Source organism: Alexandromys fortis, unplaced genomic scaffold, assembly GCF_014885135.2.
Source record: "Alexandromys fortis isolate MF-2015 unplaced genomic scaffold, M_Fortis_MF-2015_v1.1 scaffold_13, whole genome shotgun sequence".
Lineage (NCBI taxonomy): Eukaryota > Metazoa > Chordata > Mammalia > Rodentia > Cricetidae > Alexandromys > Alexandromys fortis.
Window position 1 is genome coordinate 15,968,657 of NW_026067908.1, and position 27,269 is coordinate 15,995,925.

Here is a 27,269-nt window from a genome sequence, read left to right on the forward strand (position 1 = left end):
GAGGAGGAGGAGGAGGAGGAGGAGGAGAAAGAGGAGGAGAAAGAGGAGGAGAAAGAGGAGGAGAAAGAGGAGGAGAAAGAGGAGGAGAAAGAGGAGGAGAAAGAGGAGGAGAAAGAGGAGGAGGTGTTTCACATAAGATTTAGCTTAGGCAAGGCCTCCTGACCCAAATTTTCCTATTTTCTTTACCATTTCTGATTCCCCCTGTCCTCCATCTCAGACCTGCTTGTCCAGGTCCTCTAACAGGTGTCATGCACACTGAAAAAACAGAAAAAAGGTTTACAGATCATCCAGTGAGTTTCTGAGCTTTGAGAAGAAATGTGTAGGGAACTAATCACAGTACAGTGTGAGAAAGACTGGAACCCTGGAGAGGGAGAGTCAACCAGCTCTCTGTCATAGAAGAAAAGCATGGGCCACTCTAAATACACAGAGAAAAGATTTATATGTCAGTCTGATCAGCTTGCTCCACTGCTTTGGGCCTGCTATAAGGCAGGCCATCATGGTAGGCATGCCTGGCCCAGCGAGCTTCTTGCTTGTAAGAAAACAGTCTTGTGAGGATCTCACTCACTATTGCTTTTGAGCACACAGCCCCATGACCTGAAGACCTCACACTAGGTCAACCCTTTAAAGGTTGACCATCTCTCAAAAGTGCTTCCTGTGGGACCAAGCCTTTAACACATGAGTCTGGCAGGGGAAGGGAGTTATTCAAGATCCAAAATATAAGACAGGTCTCTAAACCACAACAGTGCAGCTTGAATGGTTTCACAAACAATCAGATTTTTAGGGGGATCTTAAAGGATGATCAACAGATGACAGACATACAAAGGCTGGCTTGCCCAAGCCTGGGGGATATCTGATATGACTGAAATGTTTATATTGAATGTGGGAAGAGAAAAGCAGCTCAGTTTGGGTACTATGAAAAAAATCAATCTTAAAAAAACTTAAAAGTGTATTTGAAGCTATATTCATAGTGCTCAAAGATGGTGATATGGTCTGGAATTTAAATGTTTCCTCAAGGGTTTAAAGGTTTGGTTCCTAACTTAGCACGAGTAAGCAGTGGGAACTCTTACGATGGCTCCTGACTGGAAGTCCTAAGCTCACTTCTCTCCTTCACTTACCAGCTGGGATGTGAATGGCTCCACTCCAAACGGACAGGGCCAACTGTTCACGTGAGCCAAAAGCAACCTTTTCTCTTTATAAACTAATTAATTCAGGTGCTTGTTATAATTTTTATTACACTTGTTTGTTTGTTAGGGAGAGTCACCATCACTATGGCACATACATGGAAGTCAGAGGACAACCTGCAGGAAGGTATTGGTTCTGTCCATCCATCACATAGGTTCACAAGATCAAACTCAGTCAACAGTCTTCACAGCAAACACCTTTACATGCCGAACCACCTCACTATCTCTCAAATAGGTTTAAATATGGAACTCATGATGCCTTTGCAGTGACCTGTGTTAAAGGTTAATGTTTTTATGTCCAACCTCATATCAAACTCCAGCTACCTGAGCCTTACTTGGCAATAATTGTCATGAAGGGAACTTGTAGTCCATCTTCATCCTGTTGGACCCAAAGCTTTCTACACAAGACCTCTTCCAACCTGCAAGCCAAACCATGATGAACAAATAAGGGAAGAAAGTGCAAAGATGGTTTAACGTGAGGTCCTCTGGTGGATTTTCACTCCAGCATCCAAACTCTGCTCATCCTTGAGCCCGCTTCCTTCCTTCCATGAAGGATGCTTTCACGCTGCTTCCCAAAGGCAAATTCGAGATTTTTAGGACTAGAAACTTCTATGTGGACCCTCTTTAGGAAAGGAAATACTGGATTATAAACAGAAAACCAAAGATAAGAATGAATATTTATTTATAATGAAAAAAAAAAACAAAACTAAACAAAACCACCCGAGCTTTGAGGATACAGGTGCCTTTGGTCAGATCAGAAACGCCTGCACAAAAGTGCTCTGACTCCAGCCTGGATGCTTGCCAAGCCTTCCCAACAACTGACTGTACCATGTGATATTTAAGTCCTGCATTTGTTTCACTGAATGTCACCTCTGCCATGGCCGGACAATCCCTTAAACTTTTCCAATTGGTTTCCACAAACAAAAAATGTTAGGCTTGGAGGCAATTCACTACAAGACATCAAAGGAAGTAGACTTGAGTACAGTGTAAAAGGAACTAGAAATTTTACCCTTTCTTCCCTGCAAGAAAGATCACAGTAAGAAGCATTCCTAGACAGTAAGGGCCCAGTCTCTCTGCTCTTTAGAGCTCTGTGATCCAGAACACATTCCACAGCACACTATCAGGAACACCTAGGACAAATGTTCAATATCCCAGAATGTAGCTCGCTTCCAACAGGATAAATCCTCCTCCATAGGCTTTCTCTCTTTCTCTCTCTCTCTCTCTCTCTCTCTCTCTCTCTCTCTCTCTCTCTCTCTCTCCACTCCTAGCATGCCCTAGAAGTCCTGTGGTAACTTCCATTACAGTCCATTGTTGCCTGTTAATACAGCAGGCATTCCCTGGATACCCAGACAGAAAAGCACATACACCGCTGTCTTTGAGAAGCAAGTCGCATTAATGGGCAGAACCCTACTCCTGCAGCCTTTTCCTCGCCACCAGCTGACCTGCTCTTCAGAGGCCTGGGCCACGCCTTATTCTACTGCAGACACCCAGAGGAGAGGGGAACAACTCACAGGGGATGGATGGTTCTAGGGAAATGCCAGGAGTCCATCTCTTCCCCAAAGCAAAACAAAGGCAGACTCTCCCCCAAAGAATCTCTTTTCCTTTCTGTCAAACAGTACACAGACCCCCTAGTCCTCCACTGAGCTACAGTTAAAATAGCTTTTGTGATGGATAGACACAGTGGCCGTTTTTCTCCATGTGTGTGCAAGTAGCAATGAAGCCATTGTAATGGGAACAATGTGTGTTTCTTCCCACTTCAGCAGAACAGATGACACTGTGTTGTGGGCCTGGGAGGGGATGAGGGCCAAAGTAAAGAAACCAATCCGAAAGTTTTATTGCATGAAATTCTGATAAAAAGCACTTCGAAGCCTCTTTCCCATCATCAAAAAAACCACACTGGGCAAGATCAGAGCTTAACAGCCAAAAGGAGGAAAGAAAAAAAAAAAAAAAAGCCCACATTCAATCCCTGAGATCATTTTCCTGAAATAGAAAACTACATATGTTTCTCAAATTTCACATCAAGTCACTGCAGAGGCCAGACTGTGGGGCTAAATTGGCCAAATAAGTGAGAAAGGAAGGACAAGGGAGAAAGGAGAAGTTGTAAACAGCAGAGAAGAGACCTATCCTTCCTCAGGGCCGCGTTTCCTCAGCACAATCTAGACTCAAAGAGCTCCTGGTGAGACTTGCTTATCAGGCAGCTTTTCCTTTGTCCAATTAAGAGACACTGCCTTGGATTAGCGAGACCCCTTAAATTCAGAAATGACATCATGGTTGGCTCTGAGCTCTCAGCCGCCAGGGCCCGCTGCCAGGAACACGTCTAGTTCAGAGCCCCCTTCCCCCGCCTACTCTACCCAACCTGACTTCCAGAGAGCCTGCAGAGTGAAACCCCAAGCAGACGTTTGCCAAGGCTAATTAAAGGTCCAAGCACCTCTTTGAAACTGTCTCCAGCTCCATTTAGACAGAATATGAAGCAAGGATGCGGCTGGGGACAAGGCAAAGGGTAGGAGACACAGGTGAATGTGGCATCTGGAACGCTGGTTTTTAAATGACAGGCTACCTTGCTAGAGAAGACCCAGGAAGGTTGAAAACTCCAAGGAAACTGGGAGGCTGGGGGAGCTGAAGACTGTTTAGGAAGCCTGGGGAGAGGGCTCAGATTCTGAAAGGAACAAGACCTGGGCAGTAAACAAAGCTGCTGCGAGTTTTCATTAATGAATGCAGTGTTTGGCACATTTTAACAATATAGGTTGTTTTTTTTTTTTTTTTTTGCATTAAGAAAACTAAAAGCAATCTTCTAAATGACTTTAGAACAAAGGGTTCCCAGACAGCAGTTTCTTAATGACATTTAAAATTTTTCTTCAAAGGCCCCTGAGAGAAAAGAAAAATGAACACGGCAACAACCACAAAAGATATATTAATTTTTAAGAAGAAACTAAACAAAAGAGGAAGAAAAGGAAGATTTAAAATGTCCACATAAGTGAGGATCCCAATGGTCTAATTTTTGGAAAAGACTTAACTAGCTATCCCAAGGGAAAGTGTCAACAAAGATATCCATTCTGAGATTTGGTTTCAAGAAAAGGTACCCCAAAGTGAATTACAGTACAAATATCTTACCGACCATCTACTGGTCTCACCCTCAGGGTAAATGCTTTTGATGGCAGTATCATGTTCTCAGTTCCAGCACTGCCAACAGAGAATATACCATCATACTTATTTGTAAATGAGAAACCAAATTCTGAGATTGCTCCACTTTGCTAAATTAAAAGAGCAAATGGAAATAAATTCTAAAGATGATTCAAGGCCTGAGAAGATAAAAGGTTAAGTAGAGAAAAAGCCATATGGCGATTCAGTTGGAAATTACTGCCATGCTGGCTACCATCTTTCCACCACACAAAATTTCCATCTAGATGTACACAGCAGAGAACCTGGGGAAGAACCTTATAGAAGCCAAACACTGTCAGACTAGTGGGTCTCAACATGGGTGCACCTCACTGCCACTGCACTCACACATAGCAACTGAACCCCAAAGCGAATATGAGGACGTTTATGTAACCTTTTCCATATAGATGTGTTCTATGTCTAAACATTGAAAGAAGCTACCTTGACCTTCCTGCCTTCATCTACCACATGGACAGAGAGGTGCCCGTATCCACATAGCACAGCAATAGAACGGAAGTTCTCAAGAACCTGGACTTTCTTATGCATGGATGAGAAGGTGTGACATTTAAACTTCACTGCCTCTCCTGTCCCTGTCTGGCCCAGTGCAGTCCGTTTTCTTATTCCTGGTGGACTTTAAGCCTCTGAGCTGTCTTGCGAAAGGAATCCCCATAGCTATTAACATCTTCACGCTTACAAAGGCTCTGATGTATTGGATTATTTTCATTCAGCGCCTCACTAAAGAAGACAAGGTAGATCCACCAAACCGGAAGGCGTAGCAGGAGCATCAAACAAGTTTATTTGTTTCTGAAAGGCTCAGACTTTTCTCTGACATATGAGTTACTTAGTTGAGTTTGAATTTAATACAATACTAAAATAAATAAACAAATTCGACCTAAAGTAAGGACAAATGGTATGTGGCAAATGTCCCTTGCCATGTACCATGATGTGAGATAGATCTACCAGAGATCTTACCCATGGCATCGTATTTTCTATGTAAAACAGACTGATGCTTTGTCCTTCAGTAAAAGGAAGTGGGTTAACGGGGATTAAATATGTCCCTAAGGCAAATAATATCAGTGAACAGCTTGAGCTAAAGACCATTTGGCTCCACTTCATGTTTCCAAAAGATTTGAAAATAATTTTCACTATGTGTCTGTGTGGAGGTACGTCACATGAGTGCAGGACCATGGAGGCCGGAGGAAGGTATTGGGTCCTCGGAAGCTGAAGTCATAGGTAGGTGTGAGCCACGAAACATGGGTACTGGAAACTCAACTGAGAATCTCTGCAAGAAAAACATGTTTCTACCCACTGAGCCATCTCTGAAGCCCCTAGCTCCATTATTTATATGGATTTTACGAGTTCAAAAAATGTCCAGCCTCCAACTGCTTAGTTAGTATCGCATTGGTACTGTTAGTATGGACCAAAAGTAAGTGGATGAGTGGATGAGAGAATGACAGGGACTGAGCTAAGGCTGCTTCAGACTTTATCATCTTCTCCATACGCACCATGCACACTGTTCTCAATAATCATGTTAAAAATACTATAAATTGATATCTAGGACATTGGTCAATGCAGCTTACTGAGAAATGATAGTTATGAGGACATTGGTCAATGCAATTTACTGAGAAATGATAGTTATGTAATTTTTAACCTGTCCAATAGCACCTGTCTTTTCTTTTTCTTCTCTAGAGGTAAGAAAATTCCCAAGTTTATTTGGGTAGAAAGGTACCAGGCTAACATCCTATATTTTACTGCCTCTCTCTGGCTAGCTTTGACCATAAAACTAAGTGTTGGCTGATGATATATAAATACCAGCGCTGCACAGGTCTCCCTGGAAGATCATTTATATAAGGCTAGCTCAGCTGTGTGGCACACCATATGTGCCCCTGCCATGCTTTTACCACGGACACTACAGAAGTACCCTAGACTACAAAGTGATCTCAAGCGTGAATTTAGAATTGAAAAGACAGGGAAATAAAAATGGTAAAAGAATTAATATCCATAATGACTTCATGGGACTCTTACAATAGTCCAGAAATTGTCTAGATTTATTTATAGGACAGAATCAACTTTTAGGGCACGGGTTCATTATTTTTATTTTTTAATTGTTTCTGTTACTCTTGAGTGAAGACATAAAGGTTATACGTCTTCTGAACAGAGCGAAAACATATTCCTTATCTTCCAAAAATAAGGGGAAATGAGATTTCAAATTTAGAGGACATTTCTCAGCATTATTAACTATATTCAAGAATAAGCTGATCAGAGAAGACTGAATCATTCTTCCTAGAACTGAGAAGGGCTATTTTATCTAGCACTGTTCTGAGAAATCATCCTTCAATACAACCATAAAACAATGCAAATCAAAATGCATCAGCACGGAACAGATCGTGAATAACGGCTTCTCCCTTTAAGGTCTAGCCAAAACATCCTACCTACGACGATGAGCAAAATTCAGTCAATTTCACTTTGAGCCAGAGAGCACTCAGATTTAAAAAGACTATTAAATCACAACAAGGGACCACTTTACACTGATCATAATGGCCTTTCTATTTTTTTAAGAAAGGAAAGAAAATAAGTGCTGCCAAGAACGTGAGGAAACCGGAACCCTTCTTAACTGCAAAAAGAAAGGCAGCTCCTAAGAAAGCTACACACAGAATTTCTGCATGCACCAGATTTAACTCCAAGACAATACTCCGAAAAACTAAAAGCGGGTACTTGAACAGATTCTTATGAACTATCTGGTAAATTTTGGACATTGTTGGTCCCAAAGGTTCATGGGCTGGAAGCTTGGTTTCTATTCTTACAGTACTGGGAGATAACAGATCTTTAAGAGGGAGGACCTAGTCAGAAGGCAGGTCATAGAAGCAGTACTCTTATGAACAAATTGATGTCTTTTTTGATAACAGCTTAGGTCTGCTGAGAGTAGGGACTGATTTAGAGACCAAGAGAACAGGACCTTATGCAGTGGGTCAGCTTCCAGTCTTTCTCACTTGGGCTCGTTTGTTGACACCGTGTGAGGCCCCAACCAGAAGCTGAGCAGATGACTCGAGCTGTGAGCTAAAAGACATTGTCTTTTATTTACAGATCATCTAGTCCCAGGTTATAGCAACGGAAAACAAACTAAGTTGCCAAAATCTACTGCATCGTGATTCTTAGGCCATTGGGTAGAAACCAAGCAGTATTCCCCAGAATGCTCATCAACAGATGAAGGGACGAGCAGATGCAGTGTGTGTGAAATTGAGCATCACTGTCGAGTCATAAAAGAGAAGGGGATTTGAGCACATACAACAATGAGCATAAACCTTGAGAACGCCAGTGAGCAAAATAATACATACATAAAAGGGTCAATAATGTACACAGACTATCTAGAATAGACAAATATAAACAGACAAGATAGACTGAAGGTGAATGGGGGCTGGTAAAAGCTGCAGTAGGAGATAATAATGACAGGTCGGTCTAGCATAATAAACAAGTTCTGGAAACAGTGGTGACATTTATACAACACTATGAATATAATCAGTACCACTATAGTATATACTTGGTAAATTATATACCATAGAAAGCATAATTAAATATACCCAAACCATTGAACTATATACTTTCAATGGACAAACTGCATTGTATGCTAATTATATCTCAATAAAGGTAACTTTATTTTAGTTGTCTTATCTCAGCTATGCAAAAGAAGCCAGGAGGACAAGTACTGAAAGATTATAGACTGCAACACACTACCAGAGGCAGATCTCGGTGTGGAAGAGATCCTCCCTCACCCTGAGTAGAAAACATTTTCCCCCAAGCTGTGCACCCTCTGAGTAGCACCAGCACACAGATGACCTCACACCCTATCTTCTTACCTTTCTCCATGAGGATAAGAAAAACCACCTGATCACAGAGAGACCAGAGATCACATCAGGCCACATTCTGAGTCACTGTGTTAAAGACAAGGTGAGCTAATAATGCTATCTCCTAAGGCCCAGTGTGGCCAAATGGCTTCCAGTGCTGTAGGATGGGGACATGTGAGCAGGTCTGTATCCAGACGACTACTAGATTACGTGGTCCCACGTGTAAACTGCAGTTGGTGTGTGTAGTCTTCGACCCTGCCCAGCAGTCACATGTGCATACATACATACGTACATACACACATCTGTATGAACATGCACATGGTGTTCACCATGAGCTGCTGAGCTCCATTATCTACTCAGTAAATCAGAATTCTATACATTAGAGGTAAGCGGGTATCTTCTAAGATAACCAATGTGGTAGCTTTTCATCCCTCGCCTGCGTACTTTGTATGATGGTGCTATGAGTCAGAACCCTAATGTCAACAAAAAGTAAGTAGCACTCAAAACCTTTAACAGCAAGATTCCTGCAAGGGGGTTAAACAATGAGTACTTAAGAAACAAATGACACAGGAGGGGGTTGGATTTAATAAGAAAATGTGAATTTAAAGAAGATTCCTGTGATGATCAGCTTTTTCTTGCTATGACAAAATAGATGAGGTCATTTATTTGTGGAAGGAACGGGCTTATTTGGGTTCATGGTTTCCGAAGTTACAGTCTGTAACTGCCTATCCCCATGAGCTGTAGGCCTGTGACATGGGTACACATAAAGGTAGAAGCTCATAGTTGGGGAATCTGCTCATCTCATGGCTATAAGCAAACAGAGAGAGAGAGAGAGAGAGAGAGAGAGAGAGAGAGAGAGAGAGAGAGAGAGAGAGAGAGAGAAAAAACACAATATCCCTGTTAAAGGGACACCTACCTGTTTTTATTGGGGCTCCACCATCTACAGGTTCAACCCTTCCCCCTCAGCACCTAGACCCATAGATCAAGGCTTCAGTACGGGGGGCCTTAGAGACATTTCAAGATTCAAATTATTACAACCGTATATTATGCCCCCAAAATTGACAAGATAGATATAGGTATACTAACTGATTAGAATATTACATGGGTATTATTTTCAAATAATACTGATAGCAAAAATAAGATTTTATTAAGTAAAAACTGGAATGAAATCATAAATAATACTGCTACTTGGAGCTGCTGAAAATTACTTTATAAAATGATGACAGATCAATAGACCAACCACAACTATCTCCTGACAAATTAAGCAAGGAATCATGGGAAAATGAACAACACAATATTACCCCTTATTAACCAATGCACAGAGACACAGAGACGTAACCAAATTAGGAAAATGGCTGATATTTTAAAGGGGATTGCAGGGTTTTGTTATCATTATTCTTATTGTTTGAGGTTGATTGCCATCCTTTAGCAGGCTGGCAGGAGCTCACTGTGTAGCCCAGACTGGCCTTGAACTCACAGCAATCCTCCTGGCTCAGTCTCCCATGGACTTGGATTATAGGCATGAATCACCACATTCAGTTTCTAAAGGCCATAATTTCATTTCCTTAAAATAAAAAAAAAAGACTACCCAGTGAGAACCTACATAGAATTGTATATTATTGTAGAAGTGAGAAGAAAATAAAATATATAAATACAAGGGGAAATAAATTCAAGACTTTAGAAAAACTCAGCCCTGTTTTCCCTTAGGGTATATAAATGTCCCAGAAAATGTAGCACAAAGCCTCTGAATGAAACATACATTCTGTCCTGTACCTGAGAAGCCTCCTCATCCATTTCTTTTGGTTCAAGTGAATAAAAATAAGTGAACTGAAAAGTCAGTTCTCCAATAGAAAATATTTTGCCATGATATATGCAGTGTTTCTGTCTTCCAGGAGTTAAAAAAAAAAACCCTTATTCTGTAGGTGTGCTGTACACTGTGAAGCCATCCCAAGGAGTACAATGCAACACAGAGCGGTGAGGCAAGCGCCAACACAGTGACAAACAGAATCAACAGTGATGAGAATGTTATGTTATCTCCCCAGAACAGAATCCATGTTCATCTAGAGAAAAACATCAAATACATTCTAAAGGGGGGAACCCCACAATATTCAGGACCTACATGCTTCAAGGAAAGCAAGATTACCAAAACAAGAATGTTCTGATAAAATAGGACAGCCAAAGGAAGCCCAAAAAAGTGCCCAAACAATGCCATATTGTGGAACCAAGAATGGCCATTTGGGTTAAAAAATGAAGGTGTCATGTAGCAAATTCCACCTATATAAAATCTTCTACCTTGGAAGGAAGCTCATGATGCAGGGTGTCCCAAAGGGTAGGGGCAGGGTGTGAAACAATCTATCCTGCAAAGAAGCTCCTTAACCTCAAAAAGCAAGCTCAAAGGCCTCAGGAAGCCCCTGAAACTGACTAGGTTTTTTAGGATTCTCCCTCTCCAAGTGTGTAAAAGTGGGTAAGGACTGCTGAGAGACATTCTCAGACACACTAAACACCTAACACTCAGCCAGCAAAGCTGATGGGAAAAGGCAGAAACCAACCGAGCTGCCTGGAAGAGACACTCCAACCTGTCAAGTTGTCGGCACATTGTGCAGATTTGGTGAGCTGACATCCATGGGAGGGAGGGGTTTTGTGACACAGCTGTCTTTGAGTGACACAAGGTCCTGTAAGTAACCCATCACTGACATTCCTGTACGGAACTAGCAGCAAACTCACTGGCATCAGTTGGATTTGGGTGGTTTTAGTTGGCTCCCTATCTGGAGGAGTAATCATTAGCTCTTATCTCCCAAGAACAGTGTCACACACCACTATATGGAGAAATCGGATCAAAAAACATAGTTAATGATATGTCGATATCAATTCCTTAATTATAACAAACACGCCATATACTAATATATTAGCTACAGGAAGTTTGACATCTGGCATCTGAGAACTCTGTGCATATTCACAATGTTCCTGTAAACCTAAAACTATTTTCAAATGCTTATCTGAAATTATGATTGAATTAATAGAACATACTTATGAATAATTTATGGAATATCATAATATAATATGATACAATATAACACGATATAATAATATCAGCTTTCTCAGCTCTACTAGGTTAGACAAAGTCAGTTCTCTAGACAGCTACCGGTATCCATCACTTCGGTCAGGCTGCCCACGCTCCCTTTTCATTCTGGTCACCAGGAAGCTTACAAACACAACCTTATCAAAAAAAAAAAAAAGCTTCTACAAACTTTTGGCATTGACACAGTCACTGTATTAATATTTTACTTTATTTTGATTTTTTAATATTTTAATGACTTTTGTGGTTTTTCTTTGCTTTGTTGTTCATTTTCTTTTGTGCTGTGTATTGATCCAGTGACTGGTGGCTATGTGTGTGTATATATATACATCTATATATATATAGCCATATTTTTATTTAATTTACTAAAATTCACCTTAAATCTCTTTAGAAGATATATACATAGAAATATGTGAATGTATATGAATATATTTTTGTCTGATTATGAACATTTTATTATTCACATTTCTGACTAACCATTTCTCATGATCTGAACAGTTACCCACTCAATGGCTAGAATATGGCAAATTACTAACATATTCAATTTCAATTCTTAAATTGCAAAATAGTACTAACACCACCTGCTCAAACAGATGGCTGCTGAGTACCAATGGAGTTCCATTTGTCAATGCTTACTGTGGGTAAAAGAAAGGCCCTTGGTGAAGGATAACCATTTGTTATTAATATTATTATATATTATTATTATTGTTGTTATTATTAAAGTAGCAGTAACTCTTTTCATTAACACAGTAAAAAGGGAAGACATGAATGACAAAGCAATCATAGGCCCAGTATTGATTTTTCTCAGTGCATTTTGGAAGAAAACAACAAAATTCCATTTTTTTTCAGAGTAGAGAAGGAGGAAGAAGGAAGCAGGACCTTCTTACACTGTTATTGCCAAAAACAAGCGTGTAACCTTTACACCAGGTGAAACTCAATCCCTTGTTAGCCTGCAATAACAGAAAAGAAAAACACCCTCTAGCTTTTTTGGCGCCCACTTCATCAAAGTCACCCAAAACAAGCACAAGAACGAGCCAAATGAACACCAAATCTGAGCCTCTCCTTGACTTGTTGGGTGCCAAGTTCCTGTTCTGTTGCCCAGAGTTCTTTCGGCATTGACACATTCCATTCCAGACCTCATCTCCCTTGTTCTGGGGATGGGACAGACAGTAAGGACTTTTGTTTGCAAACGCTTTGGTATTTAATAGTACACGCTGCATACCTATCCACAGTATCTAACTCCTACTAACTACAAGAGGATTGACAGATGAGTCACGCACACTAGGCCTGGAGAGACAACTTATTTACTGTAGAAGGAGCATGGGAAGACCATTGGGACTTAACGTAAAGACTCTGCCAGAAAGAAGAAACTAGACAACCAATTATTTTGAAACTACCAAGCCAACTTATACAGCTTTATCTGTCGACGCCAACTGCTTCTTGTCTTCAGAGGTTGCAGTCCAGTCCCTGACTCCTTGTCAAGTCAAAAGACCCATCATTTTCACACATCCCTTTGATGGTGTGGGATATTTGTACACCGTGTAAAGATGTATTGTTGTGATTGGCTTAATAAAAAGCTGAATAGTCAACAGATAGGCAGGAAAAGTTAGGCGTAGCTTCTGTACAGAGAAAAGAGCTCAGAGGGCTGAATCTAGGAGTGAGAGACTCCAGTAAGATTTGGAGTAAGTCAGATTTCCAGAATGGAGGAGAGGTAAAAAGCCCACATGGCAGAATGTAGATTAATAAACTGGTTCTAAGTTCTAAGAGCTAGTTGGGAACAAGCCTAAGCTAAGGTCAGGATTTCATAATTAATATTCGATCTCTTTTGGGGGACTGGAGGTCCCCAAATAAAGTCCAACAAAAAAGTGCACTTACACATTGAAGATGAGATCAAAATGACCATTGCTTTGCCATACTGAGGTTTCACACCTGGCTCTGTCTTCTTATCCACACACACCAGCCACAACTTCGTACTCAACAGGTATTTTGTAAAAGGACTCTCAGGTGGCACACGGTTTACTTTTAACACTTGTAAGTTACTCAAAAGCAATCGCTGACATTATATAGGTGCTGCTGTAGTTCGGATAATTCTAGTACATCTCCATAAAAAGTGATGTGAGTTCATAGTTCATGCACCTAGTCAGCATCCACCCCCTTGTGGGTATTTCCTACCCTAATTTCTGAAGTACATGTTTTTTACCCCTTTAATGTACCACTTAGAAGGCAACTTCAGAAAGAGCTGTAGTGACCTCTGAGCTTTAGCATCTCCTTCTAGTGTGTCCCACACTTAATGAATGGCATCCATCTCAGATACTCATATTTCCAGCAGGATAGGGAACAATTGGGCTTGAGCATATGTAGTGGAGGCAGAAGATAGGTTCAAGATGTTTCAAGTATGCACAATCACGTGCAGATGTAAAAACAGTATGGCCAGTCAAAGGGAGTTAAGAAAGCAATATAGAGAGAGACACCCGGGGACTGGAAGAACACAAATAAAATCCAACTTGTAATTAACATACCGTGCTGTGACACCTGTTGCCTTCCATGATAAGAAGTCTGGGAGATCAAAGAAATGTCCCGCCTTGTCCCAGCAAGTCTCTCTCAAGTTCTGCCAAATTAAATATATATTAGAATCAATTACGAGGTTTTTTTTTTTTCAACTCCTCTCCTCTTTCAAAAATGTTTCAGATTTTTCAAAACAAAAACAGAGCCAACAATGTTCATGAAAACATCTGTTCACGGGCTTGGGGGAGTGTGGTATAAAAGTAGTATTTATACAGGAAGGAAAACATGGCAATTATTGACCCTTTCAAAGATGATCCTAATTTTCCTTTCGTTCCCCTTCTGCAACCTGGACAGGGAGAAGCCACACTGTGGATATACAACCCAGCCTCCTGGCAAAGGCGAGAGGATGTGCACCACACAGTAAGAAGGCAAACAGCTCTGCCCCAGGGAGAAGCTACGCCGAGGACTCAAGGAGTCGAAGTGTGCCTTGCCATGGAAATTCCCCACATACCAACTGGTACCAAAGGCTGCTCAAGGAAGTGGCAACCTAAGCCACTGTGCAGGCAAATCAAGCAAGTGCAGCAACAGTTTTATATATGTATTTCATTCCATATTGTCAAATAGCCAGATTTTGTTTTCTGCTGGGCTTTTCTTTCCTCTACCAAATCTTTCCAACTACCTGCCACTCAGCTTGCTATGTCTTCTTGCTTTTAACTAGTCATTGTTACAAGACACTGAGAAAGGGAATTTATCAGAAGCTCAGGGTATTTGGGGGAATCTAAAAAGAATGATGCCTGCTTCAAACAAACAGACTGTGTTGGGCCTGCATGGTACAATCAAAATGCACAGAACTACTGGGCGGCTTAGTTTTTCCCTCCAGTCACTCTATGTGACAATGCCGGTTAGATTATGGTGGGCTTTCCACCTGTGTGACTTGCCTTCTCCGAGCAGTACCAAAGTGCTAGAAATTATTACATCAGTTTTCAGACATATTTCTTGCTTTTACATATTTTTCTCCTCAAAGTCTTGGTTTTTTTCCCCCCTGCTTGCTGGAAATCCATGTCGAAGCACTGTCTCAATTACAGGGTTCTATTTCACTAAAAGCATCAAAGGGTCAGACGTGAAAGTCTCAGCATCACAGCCGTTCTGTTACCATGTATGTGAAAGCCTCTCTTAGGAAGAAATGGGTGCAAATTTCTCATTACCTATCCATACATCTTAACATCAAATAAAGCAAAACTTATCCTTTCCAAAATATGCCTAACACAGCTATGAACTTGCATAACCCTGTGCACTTGACAAGTCACAACCAGAAAGCAGTGGTCTTTGGAATTATGTGAGTCAAACTATCAGTACGCCTTTTGGATATTCTCAAAAACATTTTCATGCACTTTGTGGTTGCAGCAGTTGGTGGTCAGAGAGAAGGCAGCCTCCTTCCGTAGTTCCAACAATGCAAGGCCCGTCATCATGCTTCAACTGCCAAACCACTACCCACCAACTACTTCTTCTAGTCAAAGCCAAACAATCACCCTGAGCTGAGAAAACAACTGCTTCTGTTAGGCTTTATGTAGGGTTACTAACAACCCTGCATGATTCCAGTCTTCTGCCCTGAGTCACACCAATAGCTGCCAGGGACCAAGATAGCTAAGTAGAACATCTCTGAGAGAGCGGCAAGGCTTTTGGTAATGTCCTGGGGTAGGAGTGAGGAACCCAGGAGTTGTATCCTCCTGAGGTGGACCAGCGTTGGGGATCAAACCCAGAGACCCGAGTCGTCCTCTGAATAGAATAAATAATCAAAACCAACACACTGGAAAGCATCAGGCATCTATACAAGTAACATCATACAGACCAAGCAGGTTGTATTGATATATTTAGGAATATATATATATACATATATATATATACATACATAGTAGATATGTGTAAAAATATTTAATAAAAAAATAAGCCATAAATTTGAAAGAAAGCAAAGGTATACGGGAGGGTTTGAAGGAAGGAAAATAGAAGGGAGAGATTATGCAATTATATCATAATCTAAAAATATAAAAGAAAACTTAAAAAGAATACACATGGGCATGGAAGAGAAATGAACAAATAGTCCCTAATTTCTGTACAAATGCAAAATCTGTGGATTGGTCAACAAAGGGAAGAGGCAAGGATCTGCATGACAGCGGTGTGTCTGGAAGCCTGACAGTTATTTGAGAAACTGGCTGGCTTAGAAGTTCCCATAAAATTCTCCCATTGAGCTTTGGGCTTTACAAGGGTTTTACCATCAACCGCCATACTAGCCCATATAGATTTTTATCTAGTTTTACATGGACATTTCTTTGTCCTTCATCCTCCCCGTCATTGAAGTCCCAGCCAAAAACTTAATGAATTAATTATCTTCTTGTGTTCACTGAACATACATTAGGGCACAGTGACCATCCTGTTCCCTACACAATGTACGACGCTGACCCCATACTCTGTCTCCCTTAATTCTTTGGGCGATTCAAAAAGAAGACGGCAATATATAATACTCACATCTAAGAATGTCAGGACTGAGGGTTCAACTCCAAGAGATTGTCCCTAAGTCACCCAAGGCGTCTGCTCTAAGGTGAGTGCTCATTTCTTGCACTGTGTAGCAGCAGCCATCTTGGCTCCTAGCAGAGCTGTGGGATTTGAGGCCTTTGGAAACACCTTGATGAAGCTTACAAGAGGGGGAAACAACAACTCTAAACTACTCTGAAAGAACCTCAGAGATTCTCATTTCAATCGTGGATGACTTGCTTAACTTCTGTGGACCTAAGCAAACCTCCACACGTGAGCAGTCCAAAGGTTAGAAAGTGCAAGCTCTTCACACAGGCCAACTTGAGTTGTGTCTCATCATGAAATATCTTAACACTCTTCCAAGTAGGAGCCTCTGGAGCTCTCCTCCACATACCAAGGAACTAAGAAAAACGAGTCTTTTCAAGAAACAGAGCCTCAGCAGTGATCTGGGGTGTGTGAGCTGGCACGCAGGGCCCTGCCTTCCAGTAACAGCCTCTTGAATTAAGCAATCCATCGGCTTGAAAGCAATCAAGGGCAACAACTCGCCTGTTCTTATTTATCACTTCATAAAACCACAGCATTGCTTGGGCAGAGGCTACTCCTCAGAGCTCACATAAACAGAGCTTTTGGGTCTCAGCAGAGGGCGGGACTGGAAAAGTTATACCCAAGATTCAAGACCAGGAATCAGGAGATCCTTGAGCAGAGGAGGGAGAGTCATCCTGATGCCACTGTGGTATCTCTAGGTTTCTGTCCCCCTTCTAGTTGCTGAGGAAGATTATGGGGAACAATAATAGGAAGGGCACCGGAATGCAGGGGCTACATGAGGAAATTGGGTTTAGTTTATTATTAATTGCAAAGAGATTCTATCTGGGTTATCTATGGTGTATAGTAAATGAAAGACAGGAACCAGAACACCCTAACTTCACATACAATAAGTGATCCTGCTTGTACACTCCAAGTTACACACTGTTCATATATTTCTAGAACTATCCATGACAAAACAAAATTGAATCCTGACGACTATATTCAAGTTTTGAAATTCGAACACGGCCTGGCAACCCAGAGAGGTGAGGTATTTCAGGAAGCCCAATTCTCAATGTCATTCTCAAAAGAAACAATGCCGAAAACATGAGGCAGTCAGAAGTCCACCCAGGATCCTCCTGGGATGAAAGAGACTATTGTATGCTGCAGACTCCCATGCACAGCCAGGGAACAACCAGCAACAATGCTTCAAGGCAGGAAGGCAAAGAAATTGGGATTTGTGGCACCAGAAGCATCTTTCTAAAAGCTAAGCTCCAACAATTCCTTCTTTTGTTGAAAATATCCGACGACATCTCCTGGCCTGCAGTCACTCTGAGTCCTGGGCCTGGCTTCTGGGCCTCTGTCTAGTACCAGGTTACCCATCATGATTCCTAGGATTCCCCTCTAGAATCATCGTCCAGGTTTCTCAGGTAACCTTCACTCCACCCTTGCAGCCTTTCTATACTTTTTTTTTTTCCCAATTCCTCAATACATTCTGTTCTTCTGGTTCCATGCCTCTGTTTGGGCTGTTGCCTCTACATGGACTGACAGCCCCACTTGTTCTCCTTCTCAGTCTTCTATCCTAGGTGTGAACCCAACTCAGAAGGACCTCTGCTGAGAGTCTCTCTTCCCTCACTGTAACCGCTTATACTGATTATACTCTCACATGCCCAAATCCATCCTAAAAATGACAAACTTCTTCTCGAGGGCAAAGGACAAGTCTAACTCATGGGGGGAAACAGGAAAAAAGCTTCCGGAGATGTGACGAACTTAACACTAGACACTGGAGTTGGACAAAGATATGAGCAAAGGGAAGGTAATTAAAAATATGATGTATGACAATAATGTAATGAGTCTGATACCAAAGCCTAGTGAGTCAGCCTCATAACTTTATCACAGCATTTTGTGTGGTCATATATCTGTCTCTAATGACTAATTATAGACAGGGTTTAGAAGAGAGAAGAGGCTTTGGGCCTGGGCTGGCTAGCACATTCTCCACGGGAAGGAGACTTTATTTAGAGCCTAAAGATGAAATAGACTGTATCTATGCTACTATTGAAGAAAACATCCAAGCAACAAAGACCTGAGCTTATCCAGCCAGAAGAGGATTTGTCCTGTCATACATTTGTAAAATGAAATAATTCCACTGTACAATAGATTTTCACGTACTCTATTTATAGGCATCCTCTTCTTCCTCATCTATCCCAGAGGTGTCGTACAGAAGGGTAAACTAGTACTCCACACTACAGTTAACTTCCCAACCTAAGAGCATTACCATCGGCGTGGCAACCGACAGATTCATTGATGCTTACTTGGCCCATGAATGTGACACCACCATGTATATTGGAAATAAAATTGCAGATCAGAATGTAAGCAATATGGCATCTGGAAACCCTGAGTTTATCTGCTGTCCTTACAACTCCCAGCTGCACTCCTTAGCAAAAATAATCTCTCTAAAACTATTTCTTCAAATCTCATACTACTATCACCTACCTTAGGGATAGTGTGTACATTGTATAAGTCAACAAGAGTCTCCCAGTGCTGTGATCCACCTTTATAGTCTTCAAAGCTTTTTATATGAGTGAAGTTATACAATATGTACAATCCTAGAAGGCAGGGAAGCAAGAAAAGTAATCTTCACTGCACGGATTATTAAATCAATGCCTTAAAAGGACTACAACATGGCAGGTGAGTGAAATACCAGACTCTGCATCTTTAACATCCATCCATTGCTTATTCAGCCTCAGCTTCCCCAAAAGTTTTTCATTTCTTTAATGGAGAAATGCCTGAACAGGAGAGAAGCCTATCACCTAGATGACAGAACTACGGCTCAGTGCACTTCCTATGGAGGAGCAAGCGAGCCCAAATGTGAAGAGGCTTTGAAAACATAATGTCTTGGAATAGACAACAATAGAGAAGGTGTGGACACACAGGAAATGAGAGAGTGACTCCATAGTTCATGGAGTAGACAGCAATGGAGGAGGTGTGGACACGTAGGAAATCAAAGATCAACACCACATTTCATGGAGTAGACAGCGATGGAGGTGTGGACACATAGGAAATCAAAGATCAACTTCGTATTTCATGGAGTAGACAGCGATGGAGAAGATGTGGACACACAGGAAATCAAAGATCAACTCCATATTTCATGGAGTAGACAGCGATGGAGGAGGTGTGGACACACAGGAAATCAAAGATCAACTCCATATGTCATGCTGGATCCTCCTGTTCTTCCCCTCACTGCTTCCTTGTCACTTTTATGAACCCTTCTCTTTAGGGAATCTTAAATCTGGATGCTGCAAATGGTGTACATGACAGCCACTTAACTCACTACTTCCACACTCACTGGGAAATCTCAATTAATTCCTTGACTCCAGAAAACTTCAAAGAAAAACCAACTGAGTCGATTCCAACACAAACTCTCCTCAGATGTGTCCTCCTGGATGCCCCACTCACCTCCCAACATTCCAATACAGAAAAACTGTTATCTTCCCCAGAAGAGCTTCCTCCTCCTTGATTTCATATCTGTTGCCCAAAGAGGTCTTTTTCAGTTTCTACTTCTCTGTGAATCCTCGTGTCCCCTTATCCTTTCTGTCCAAATATCAGTTAATTCATGAGCAGGTTTCCATTTTTGTATCTAGGTGTAAGATAGAGTTTTTGGGAAAAACAAGACCAACCATGTGTGCACGTGCATGTGTATATACAGATGTACTCAGATGCAGTCATCACTGAGAACTCAACTCTGGTCTTCCACACTCCATGAAACTGCACTTAAGCTGAGCTGGATGGTTCAAGAGAGCATGTACCTATTGCTCTAGTTTCGTTTCTGCTGCTATGATCAAATATCCTGACAAAAAGTAACACAGGGGGAAAGGGCTTTTTTGGCTTATGATCCCAGGCTACGGTCTATCATTTTGGGGAAGTCAAGGCTGGAACACAAGCTTTTCATCACATCCACAATAAGAGCAAAGAGTACAAGCCCATCCTTCCTTTCTGCTTCCGCTCAGCTAGCTCTCTTCACTCTTCCAGTCCAGGGCCCAGCCCATGAAATAGTACCACCCATACTCAGGGTGGGGCTCCCAACACAGTTAGCAATCAAGACAACCCCTCACACACATATACACAGACATGTAAATAGGTCAATGTAACCCAGACAATCCTCAAGTAAAATGCTGACGGTGATTCTTGTTTGTGTCAAGTTGGAAATAAAGCCAACCACCACACCTATAGTACCTGGTCAATGTCCCTATCCCTACTCTTCCCATCAGTTGCTCAGCGTCTTTCCTTCTCGTTACACTGAATCTCCTTGAAGACAGAACTATGGTTTCCTTGCAATCTATGCCTGGGATCTAGACCTGTATATGATGCACGGATGATGAGTAATGCTAGCTGAATGAAAGAATAAGTGAATGGATGGGCAGAGATATCCTAACTAAATAACAGTTTATGGGAATGAAAATGAGGGATGAATGGGCGCATGAATGAATAAGGACTGTCCTCGTTTCCTTTTTATTCCATTCAAGCTAATGGCTTTTCTCAGTCTCTTTCAGGAGCAGAAATATATTCTAGCCAAGCCTGACTGCCAGGAAGATAAATTCTCTTCTCCGGGTGAGTAGGTCTTTTGGAGAAGTTTCATTTTAATTGGAAAATGGATTCATTCACTTCCTGGCATGGGTTTCTGGGTCAGTGCAGCACCACTTACATGGCTGCCAAGCACCAAGTGATGGGGGGGGGGACTGCAGCGGGAAAAGAGCTGCCTTAGATTGGAGGGCCTTAGGACCTCTGAGGATAAACAGGTATCAACTCTTCTTATCTAGCTCAAACAGATACCCTTCTTTCCCAAAGATCTTTCCACCTGAATTTTTTTCATCCCCAAACCTTAAAGAGTGGGCATTCTTAAGCATTCTGTGAGGGCTTCCTTGGGCATATCCAGCCTTACTTATTCATTTATGCAAGAATTAGAGTGTTTGACCATCATTTCCCGCTAGGCATACGCAAAGGCCACAACTGAGAAGTTACTTCATTGGTCAAGCAAAAGCAGTAGATGAGAATGTCATAACACTGTCCCTATGATGGATCCACAGTTATCAGACCACATGGAAAATATCTCTTCTAGGAATACATCTTGCCTGTTTTTTCAAGGGTCCTTGAAGAAAGTAGCAAACGCTACAAAGGCTCTGTGGCTAAGGTATGACAATCCTAGCTTACATCTGGCCCCAGAATTCCTGGCACATGGCTGGGTATCAGCCAGAGCTGTAGGAATCTGTTTCATTGCCAGTATGTCTTTTAGGGGAAAATACATGATAGTAACTCTAAAGATACCGATTAATAAATTATAGTCTCTCTCTAAAAAAAAGAGCTAAGAGTTTAGCAAGGGTGACTGGGGCTCCTCACATAATGTGAGAGCAGCAAGGGTCATGAAGAAGATGGATATTTACTTAGTGTGTGCCAGGATGAACACAAAAAACATGTATAGCCTCATCATAAGCCCAGATGACAGTATCATGACTTAAACATTGCTGCGAATGAAGAACATGAGACCCATATGTATCAGGTGACTGAGAGAAGCAGCAGAACTATTAATAGCTTAATCAAGGTTGATTAAGGATAGCCAGACTCCAAAGATGGGAAAATGTGGTAGAATTAGCATTCAAAATAATTCATCATTTCCGAAGCGCTCCCTGTATACTAAGTGTTGCTCTAGGCTGTTTATACTTGCTTATGTGGTCCCGCCGCATCCCTATAAGATATTCAGTAATACCACAGGACATGAAATTGAAATAAAGAGTAATTACATAGGTTGTCAAAGTCAGGACCCTTTGAGGCAGCATTAGAGCTAGGTGTGCACTCTTGCTGTCTTGTTCCGGAGACTATGCCAGAACTGGGAGGTACAGCTAAAGAGGAAGCGTGGAGATTATTGCAATTTTTTAATCATTTAAAATTTTCCTTTATTTTTATGTATTTTGTGTATCTGGGCACCATACACGTGAAGTAACTCCAGAGCCCAGGAAATGGAAGATCCTCTAGGGCTATACCTAAACATGATTGTGAGTTGCCATGAAGGTGCTGGAAATAGAACCTGGGTCCTCAGGAAGCGACGTCAATGCTCTCAGCCAATGAGCCGCCATCTCTCCAGCCCCTGATCACAAAATCTCAAGCTGCCTAGGAATAAGAAAGATTCTGCGTATGAAATGCACCAGATGATTGCTGAAGTTCTAAAATATTTCGTTTATAAAGCACAGAATCTGTGTGACCATAAAGGAAAGATACGATCATGAGAAGGAAAGGGACCACATACAAAGTAATGTTGGATCTCAATATGAAGGGAAGGCAAACGTGAGGCATGGGAGATAGAGGGGAGGACCCAGCGAGTCAGGGACACGGGCAGCAGTAAGAAGGACTCACTAACTGAACCCAGAAATGAGGAGAAGGAACAGAGAGAGGATCAGTCAGAGGGGCTTCTCCTAAGGTCAGTGAGAAGTCAGAAGGGATGGGAACTGCCCTGCCTCCCTAAGGAAAGGATGAGGAAAGGTGCGTGCAGCTTTAGGACAATCGGGACAGCAAGCACCTGGTGGAGATCCTGGAAGCGAACAGTCAAGAGGAAGGAGGACCAGTTCCCACATACATTCCTGACAAGGAGAGAGGACAGAGAGCAGAGAAAAAGGGAAAATGGAGGTAAAACAGAAGATCTATGGGGAGAAAATGAGCAAAGGAGATTAAGCAGGAAGGAGACAAAATAAAGACAAAAGCAAAGGGACAAAAAGCCACAGGGAGGCATGGGTAAGGAGGAGGAACAGGTTAAGCATGAGATGTAAACACAATGCAGCAAAAGTAAGTGCAAAGCAATGAGAGAATGTTAAAGGAAAAAAAAAAAGAGGGAAAAATGTATGGGAACACAACAATGTCCCCGATGAGACAAACCATGGGGAGAGAAGGACAAAGGCTGCCTTGCTCTCAGTCTGCACACGGTCTTTCCTTTGGATGGATGAAGTCATGTCTGATGTCACCGTCTCTGAGTCAAACGCCCCTCAGAGGTGGAAAGGGTGATACCTCATACTGACTCCTATCGCCGTGGACCCGAAGGGCTAACTGCCTGCTCTTCTGCTTAGCAGCGCTGCCTAGCCTACTCTCGAACTGTATGGAATAAGGAGAGAATGTCTCCTCTGCTCAGAAAGGATGCTGCAGCCATGAGAGAGCATAGAGCCTCCTTGGATTTCAGGCTGATGTCCTTGTAGTGAGGGAACTGGAAGTGAGTGGCAAACATCTGCTGGCTTTTCTCTGACTGTGGCTACTCGGCAAATGGAATCTATCCTGTGATGTTCCAAATTCAAGCCATATAAACAGCCTTCCAAGGACCTCGCTGAACTTGGTGCTATTCACCTGCTTGACAGATCTCAGTTCATCAAATGCCACTATGACCATTCACAAACTCCACTACCCCTAGTACTCATGACCCAACTCCAGTTCATCCCCAGGACATCTCCCCTGTTTCTGAGCCCTGTGAACTAGAAACTGCACAACTTGAACACAATGTGAAACAGAACCCCAGCTCTCCCACTCAGTGGCTTTAGCACATGGGGTCCTCTTAGCCTATCTCACCCATTCAAATAGGAATTGAGGAGGGGTTCGTGTTCAAATGTACGAGTGTTATTTTGGTAACATCCTACTATAAGTTTCTAGTGGACTTTTCTTCATCTTGTTTCCAGGTCTGAAAAACAGAGAGGTCAAAGAGGTCAAAATCTACATTTCCTTGATCAGTGACTTGTTTGGGATCCCACTCTATAGACGGCCTTGATTACTTTTGCTGCGGTTTAGGTAAGTGCCCCACAAAAGTCTATAAAACTAAAGGCAAAGGAATGGTGGCCAGGCCGTGCGTGATTCTGCTAGAAAGCTGAGACTTCAGGGAGGTGGATCCTCAAAGGAGAAAGCTGGGGCATTGGGGGCTGGCTGCTAATCTTCCTTGATTAAATAAATAAGTAAATTACTTTTAAAGAGTTTAACTATGCATACATGATGGGGGTGTGCGTCAGCATGCAGGTGGCTGCAGAAGCTAGAAGCATTGGGCTTGCAGTGGAGCTGGAATTCCAGGCATTTGTGAGCTGACTGACATGCGTGCTGGGAGCGGAATTAAGAACAGTACACACACTTAAGCACTGAGCCACCTCTCCCCTCTCTTTCAGCCTCTGACTACCAGGAAATGAATAGTTTTCTCTATCACATTCCTTAAATGATATGCTGCCTTGCCACAGGCCCCAAAGCAAGGGCCACTTGATCATGGGTCGAAACTTTCAAAAGCATGAGCCAAAATATAATATATATGTTAATATTATACATTGGATTTATATATATATATGCATATATATATATATATTAAACAGGGTCTCACTGTGTAGCTCTGGTTTATGTAGTAAAAAAAGGAATTTGCTTTTTGTAGACCAGGCTGACCTTGAATTCACAGAAATCCTTCTGCCTCTGCTCCCAAGTGCTGTGATTAAAGGTGTGAGCCATCATATCTGGCTATCTCAGAAATTTTTATATAAGCAGAAAGATGACTAGTATACTTTTAATATTAATTTAAAAAAGAAAGTTCTTTTTAAATTGTTTTAGCTTGGAGAATAGCTTTTCTCATAATGAGGGTTTATTTTGCAAATAAAAATTTCATTTTGCCATATACTAATGCCATCAAAATAAGGAAATATTCAGTGACAGCTTTCCTGACCAAATGGCTTACAGAGCTTTCTAGAGTGGTCATATGGGAACTAATGAATGCCTCTGATTTAAACCTAACCAAAATTATAACATTACTATGGTAACTTTGTTATATAGTGTTAAGAGGCTTATAAATTATTAGCTCTACTAAAAATTACATGTATGCATTCTTTCCTAAAAACTGTCTGTAAAGATTAAGCATAATTTTTGTCAAGGTCTGGCCCTTTGAACAATGTAAATCCCATCCCCTTTCACTCTTGGATTAAATGACTCCAAAAACAAGCATACCAAAAAGATAACCCAATAACCAACTCTTTTGTTATTATCACTATCACAAGCAATCAAGAGTTTGCTTTAGTCCCTCTGATACACAGTATTGCCAGGGACACCATTTCATAAATATGAACATCAGAGCCAAAGGTACATGAGCTGCCTAAATCCTGCAGAGAATAGGAACAAAGACTGGAGGGAAACCCTGCCCTGAACTGTGGGCCCCACCTCCTAAAACCACCACCCAGCTGCTGTTTCCCAGAGCAGGGGACATGTTCAATAAATACTTACACAGTGGTTCACTCTCTCTTAGGTCTCTGGGCAAGGCTCTGACCCGCCCCACCCCTCCAGTCAAGGCCAGACCACATGGCTGCAGACCAAGACAGCTGCAAGAGGCATCTCTCTGATGGTCCCTAACTCCCCACATCTCTCACAAAATGCCAGTGCGGAAGGAGTTCAGAGGTTATACGCATCAGTTGTTCTCAAACGCCAAAAGCATGGTGCCAGTCCATGGAGAAAATATTTCACTACTTAGTGGTTAAGTAAAATTTAAAATAATAATAGAAAAATAGCTATTTTAGTAAAATTATGAACATTATAAATATATAGGCAGTTATTTGGTAAAAAGGGAGACTGCATCTCCTAATTGCTTTCTTTGCTTTAACTTGGGTAAGTTTCCATACTCTTCAACATATCATTACTAAGGGAAAACCCATCCATCATACAGTTTTGACCCCTTAGAAATGCCATAATGAAAAACAGACCAGGTAGGACAGTGGAGTCCTGACTCAGGAAGTACTTTAATGACATTGGTATACATGCCCTTTTAAGTCTGAAGACATCACCAACAACTGAGACCACCAAGCCTAGAAGCCATGGTAAAGTAGTTCCTTTGGGGGGGGGTGCAGTTATGGGCTCGACAGTGTTTCCCACTAAGATCAGACTTTCCTACACAGGTTCCACCCAAGTTATTACCCCTACAGGCTGCAAGACACAGAAGATTCCATAGGAGCCCTGATCACTCTTGCCATTCAACCAGCAAAGTAGCCGCAGCTCGATGCCCAGAGTCAAGCTTTAGGGTCACAGATGCAGAATCCTTTCAGGGCCCTGGGGACTGAGAAGGGACAAGGGACTAACTGAGCTATTCACTTGCTCTATTTACACAAATTTGGGAAGAGTGTACAGGAGAAGAGGCGGGGTTTCTAAGAGGTCTTCACATGGCCCTGGGGCTCCTAAAAGAGTTTCTGTGCAGGAATTTAAAGAGGAGAAGGAAAATGAAGGCCTTTCTCTCAAGTGTAAGTCTCCAAATGGGAGTCAAACTGTGGATCTAAAATTTGGAGACATTCCCACCCCTCTACCCAAGGGGTAAGGGTGGGAGGGAAAACTGTGATTGGAATGTAAAATGAAATTTTAAAAAATTGAAAATCATTTAAAAATTAGAAAAAAATTAAAATGGAAATATTAATAGCTTTTTGTTTTATAGTTCATATTTGCCTTAAAAATTCACAAAAAACAGATGTGCTACATGGGATCCAAAATGTTCAAATAAGAATAATGATTCTCTAAACGTCTCATATACAGAATACACAGAAGTACCTTGATTGATTAAGGTTAGAGCTGGACAAACTAGCCCTTATGACTTTTGTTTAAATCCAAGTCTTACATTCAGTATTGCAGGCTAGGAAGTGAGTGGTGCTTAGCATAAACAAGGTCACAGGTCAAATTTCTAGCACAGGGGATGAGGGCGGCATTGGTGGAGTGGGGAGGCTCCCTCCTGGCCTCTCCGTCAGGCTCAGTGCTATAGACGGGGTAGTTAATGTGAGAAAATCTAAATCCCTGAATGAATGAATATATTATTACATGGCACAACAATGATTCGCATTGTGAAGGCAAGAGGTGGGAGCAGCAAAACCAACCAAGATCTTAAGAGAAATGAGGCTTACCACTGCAGAAGAATCTTCTGCTTAATTTTATTTTATT

General features: G+C 41.7%; 1 protein-coding gene across 4 annotated transcripts in view; it reads right to left on the reverse strand.

The window, feature by feature from the left end:
* The window catches only part of Fggy (FGGY carbohydrate kinase domain containing), a 363,677-nt gene that overhangs the window by 290,919 nt on the left and 45,489 nt on the right, over positions 1–27,269 (reverse strand). For all 4 annotated transcript variants that reach the window (XM_050136146.1, XM_050136144.1, XM_050136143.1 and 1 more), the window contains exon 5: positions 13,775–13,863. In XM_050136146.1, the coding sequence (XP_049992103.1) occupies positions 13,775–13,863 (89 nt within the window). The remainder of the gene's footprint in view (positions 1–13,774; positions 13,864–27,269) is intronic.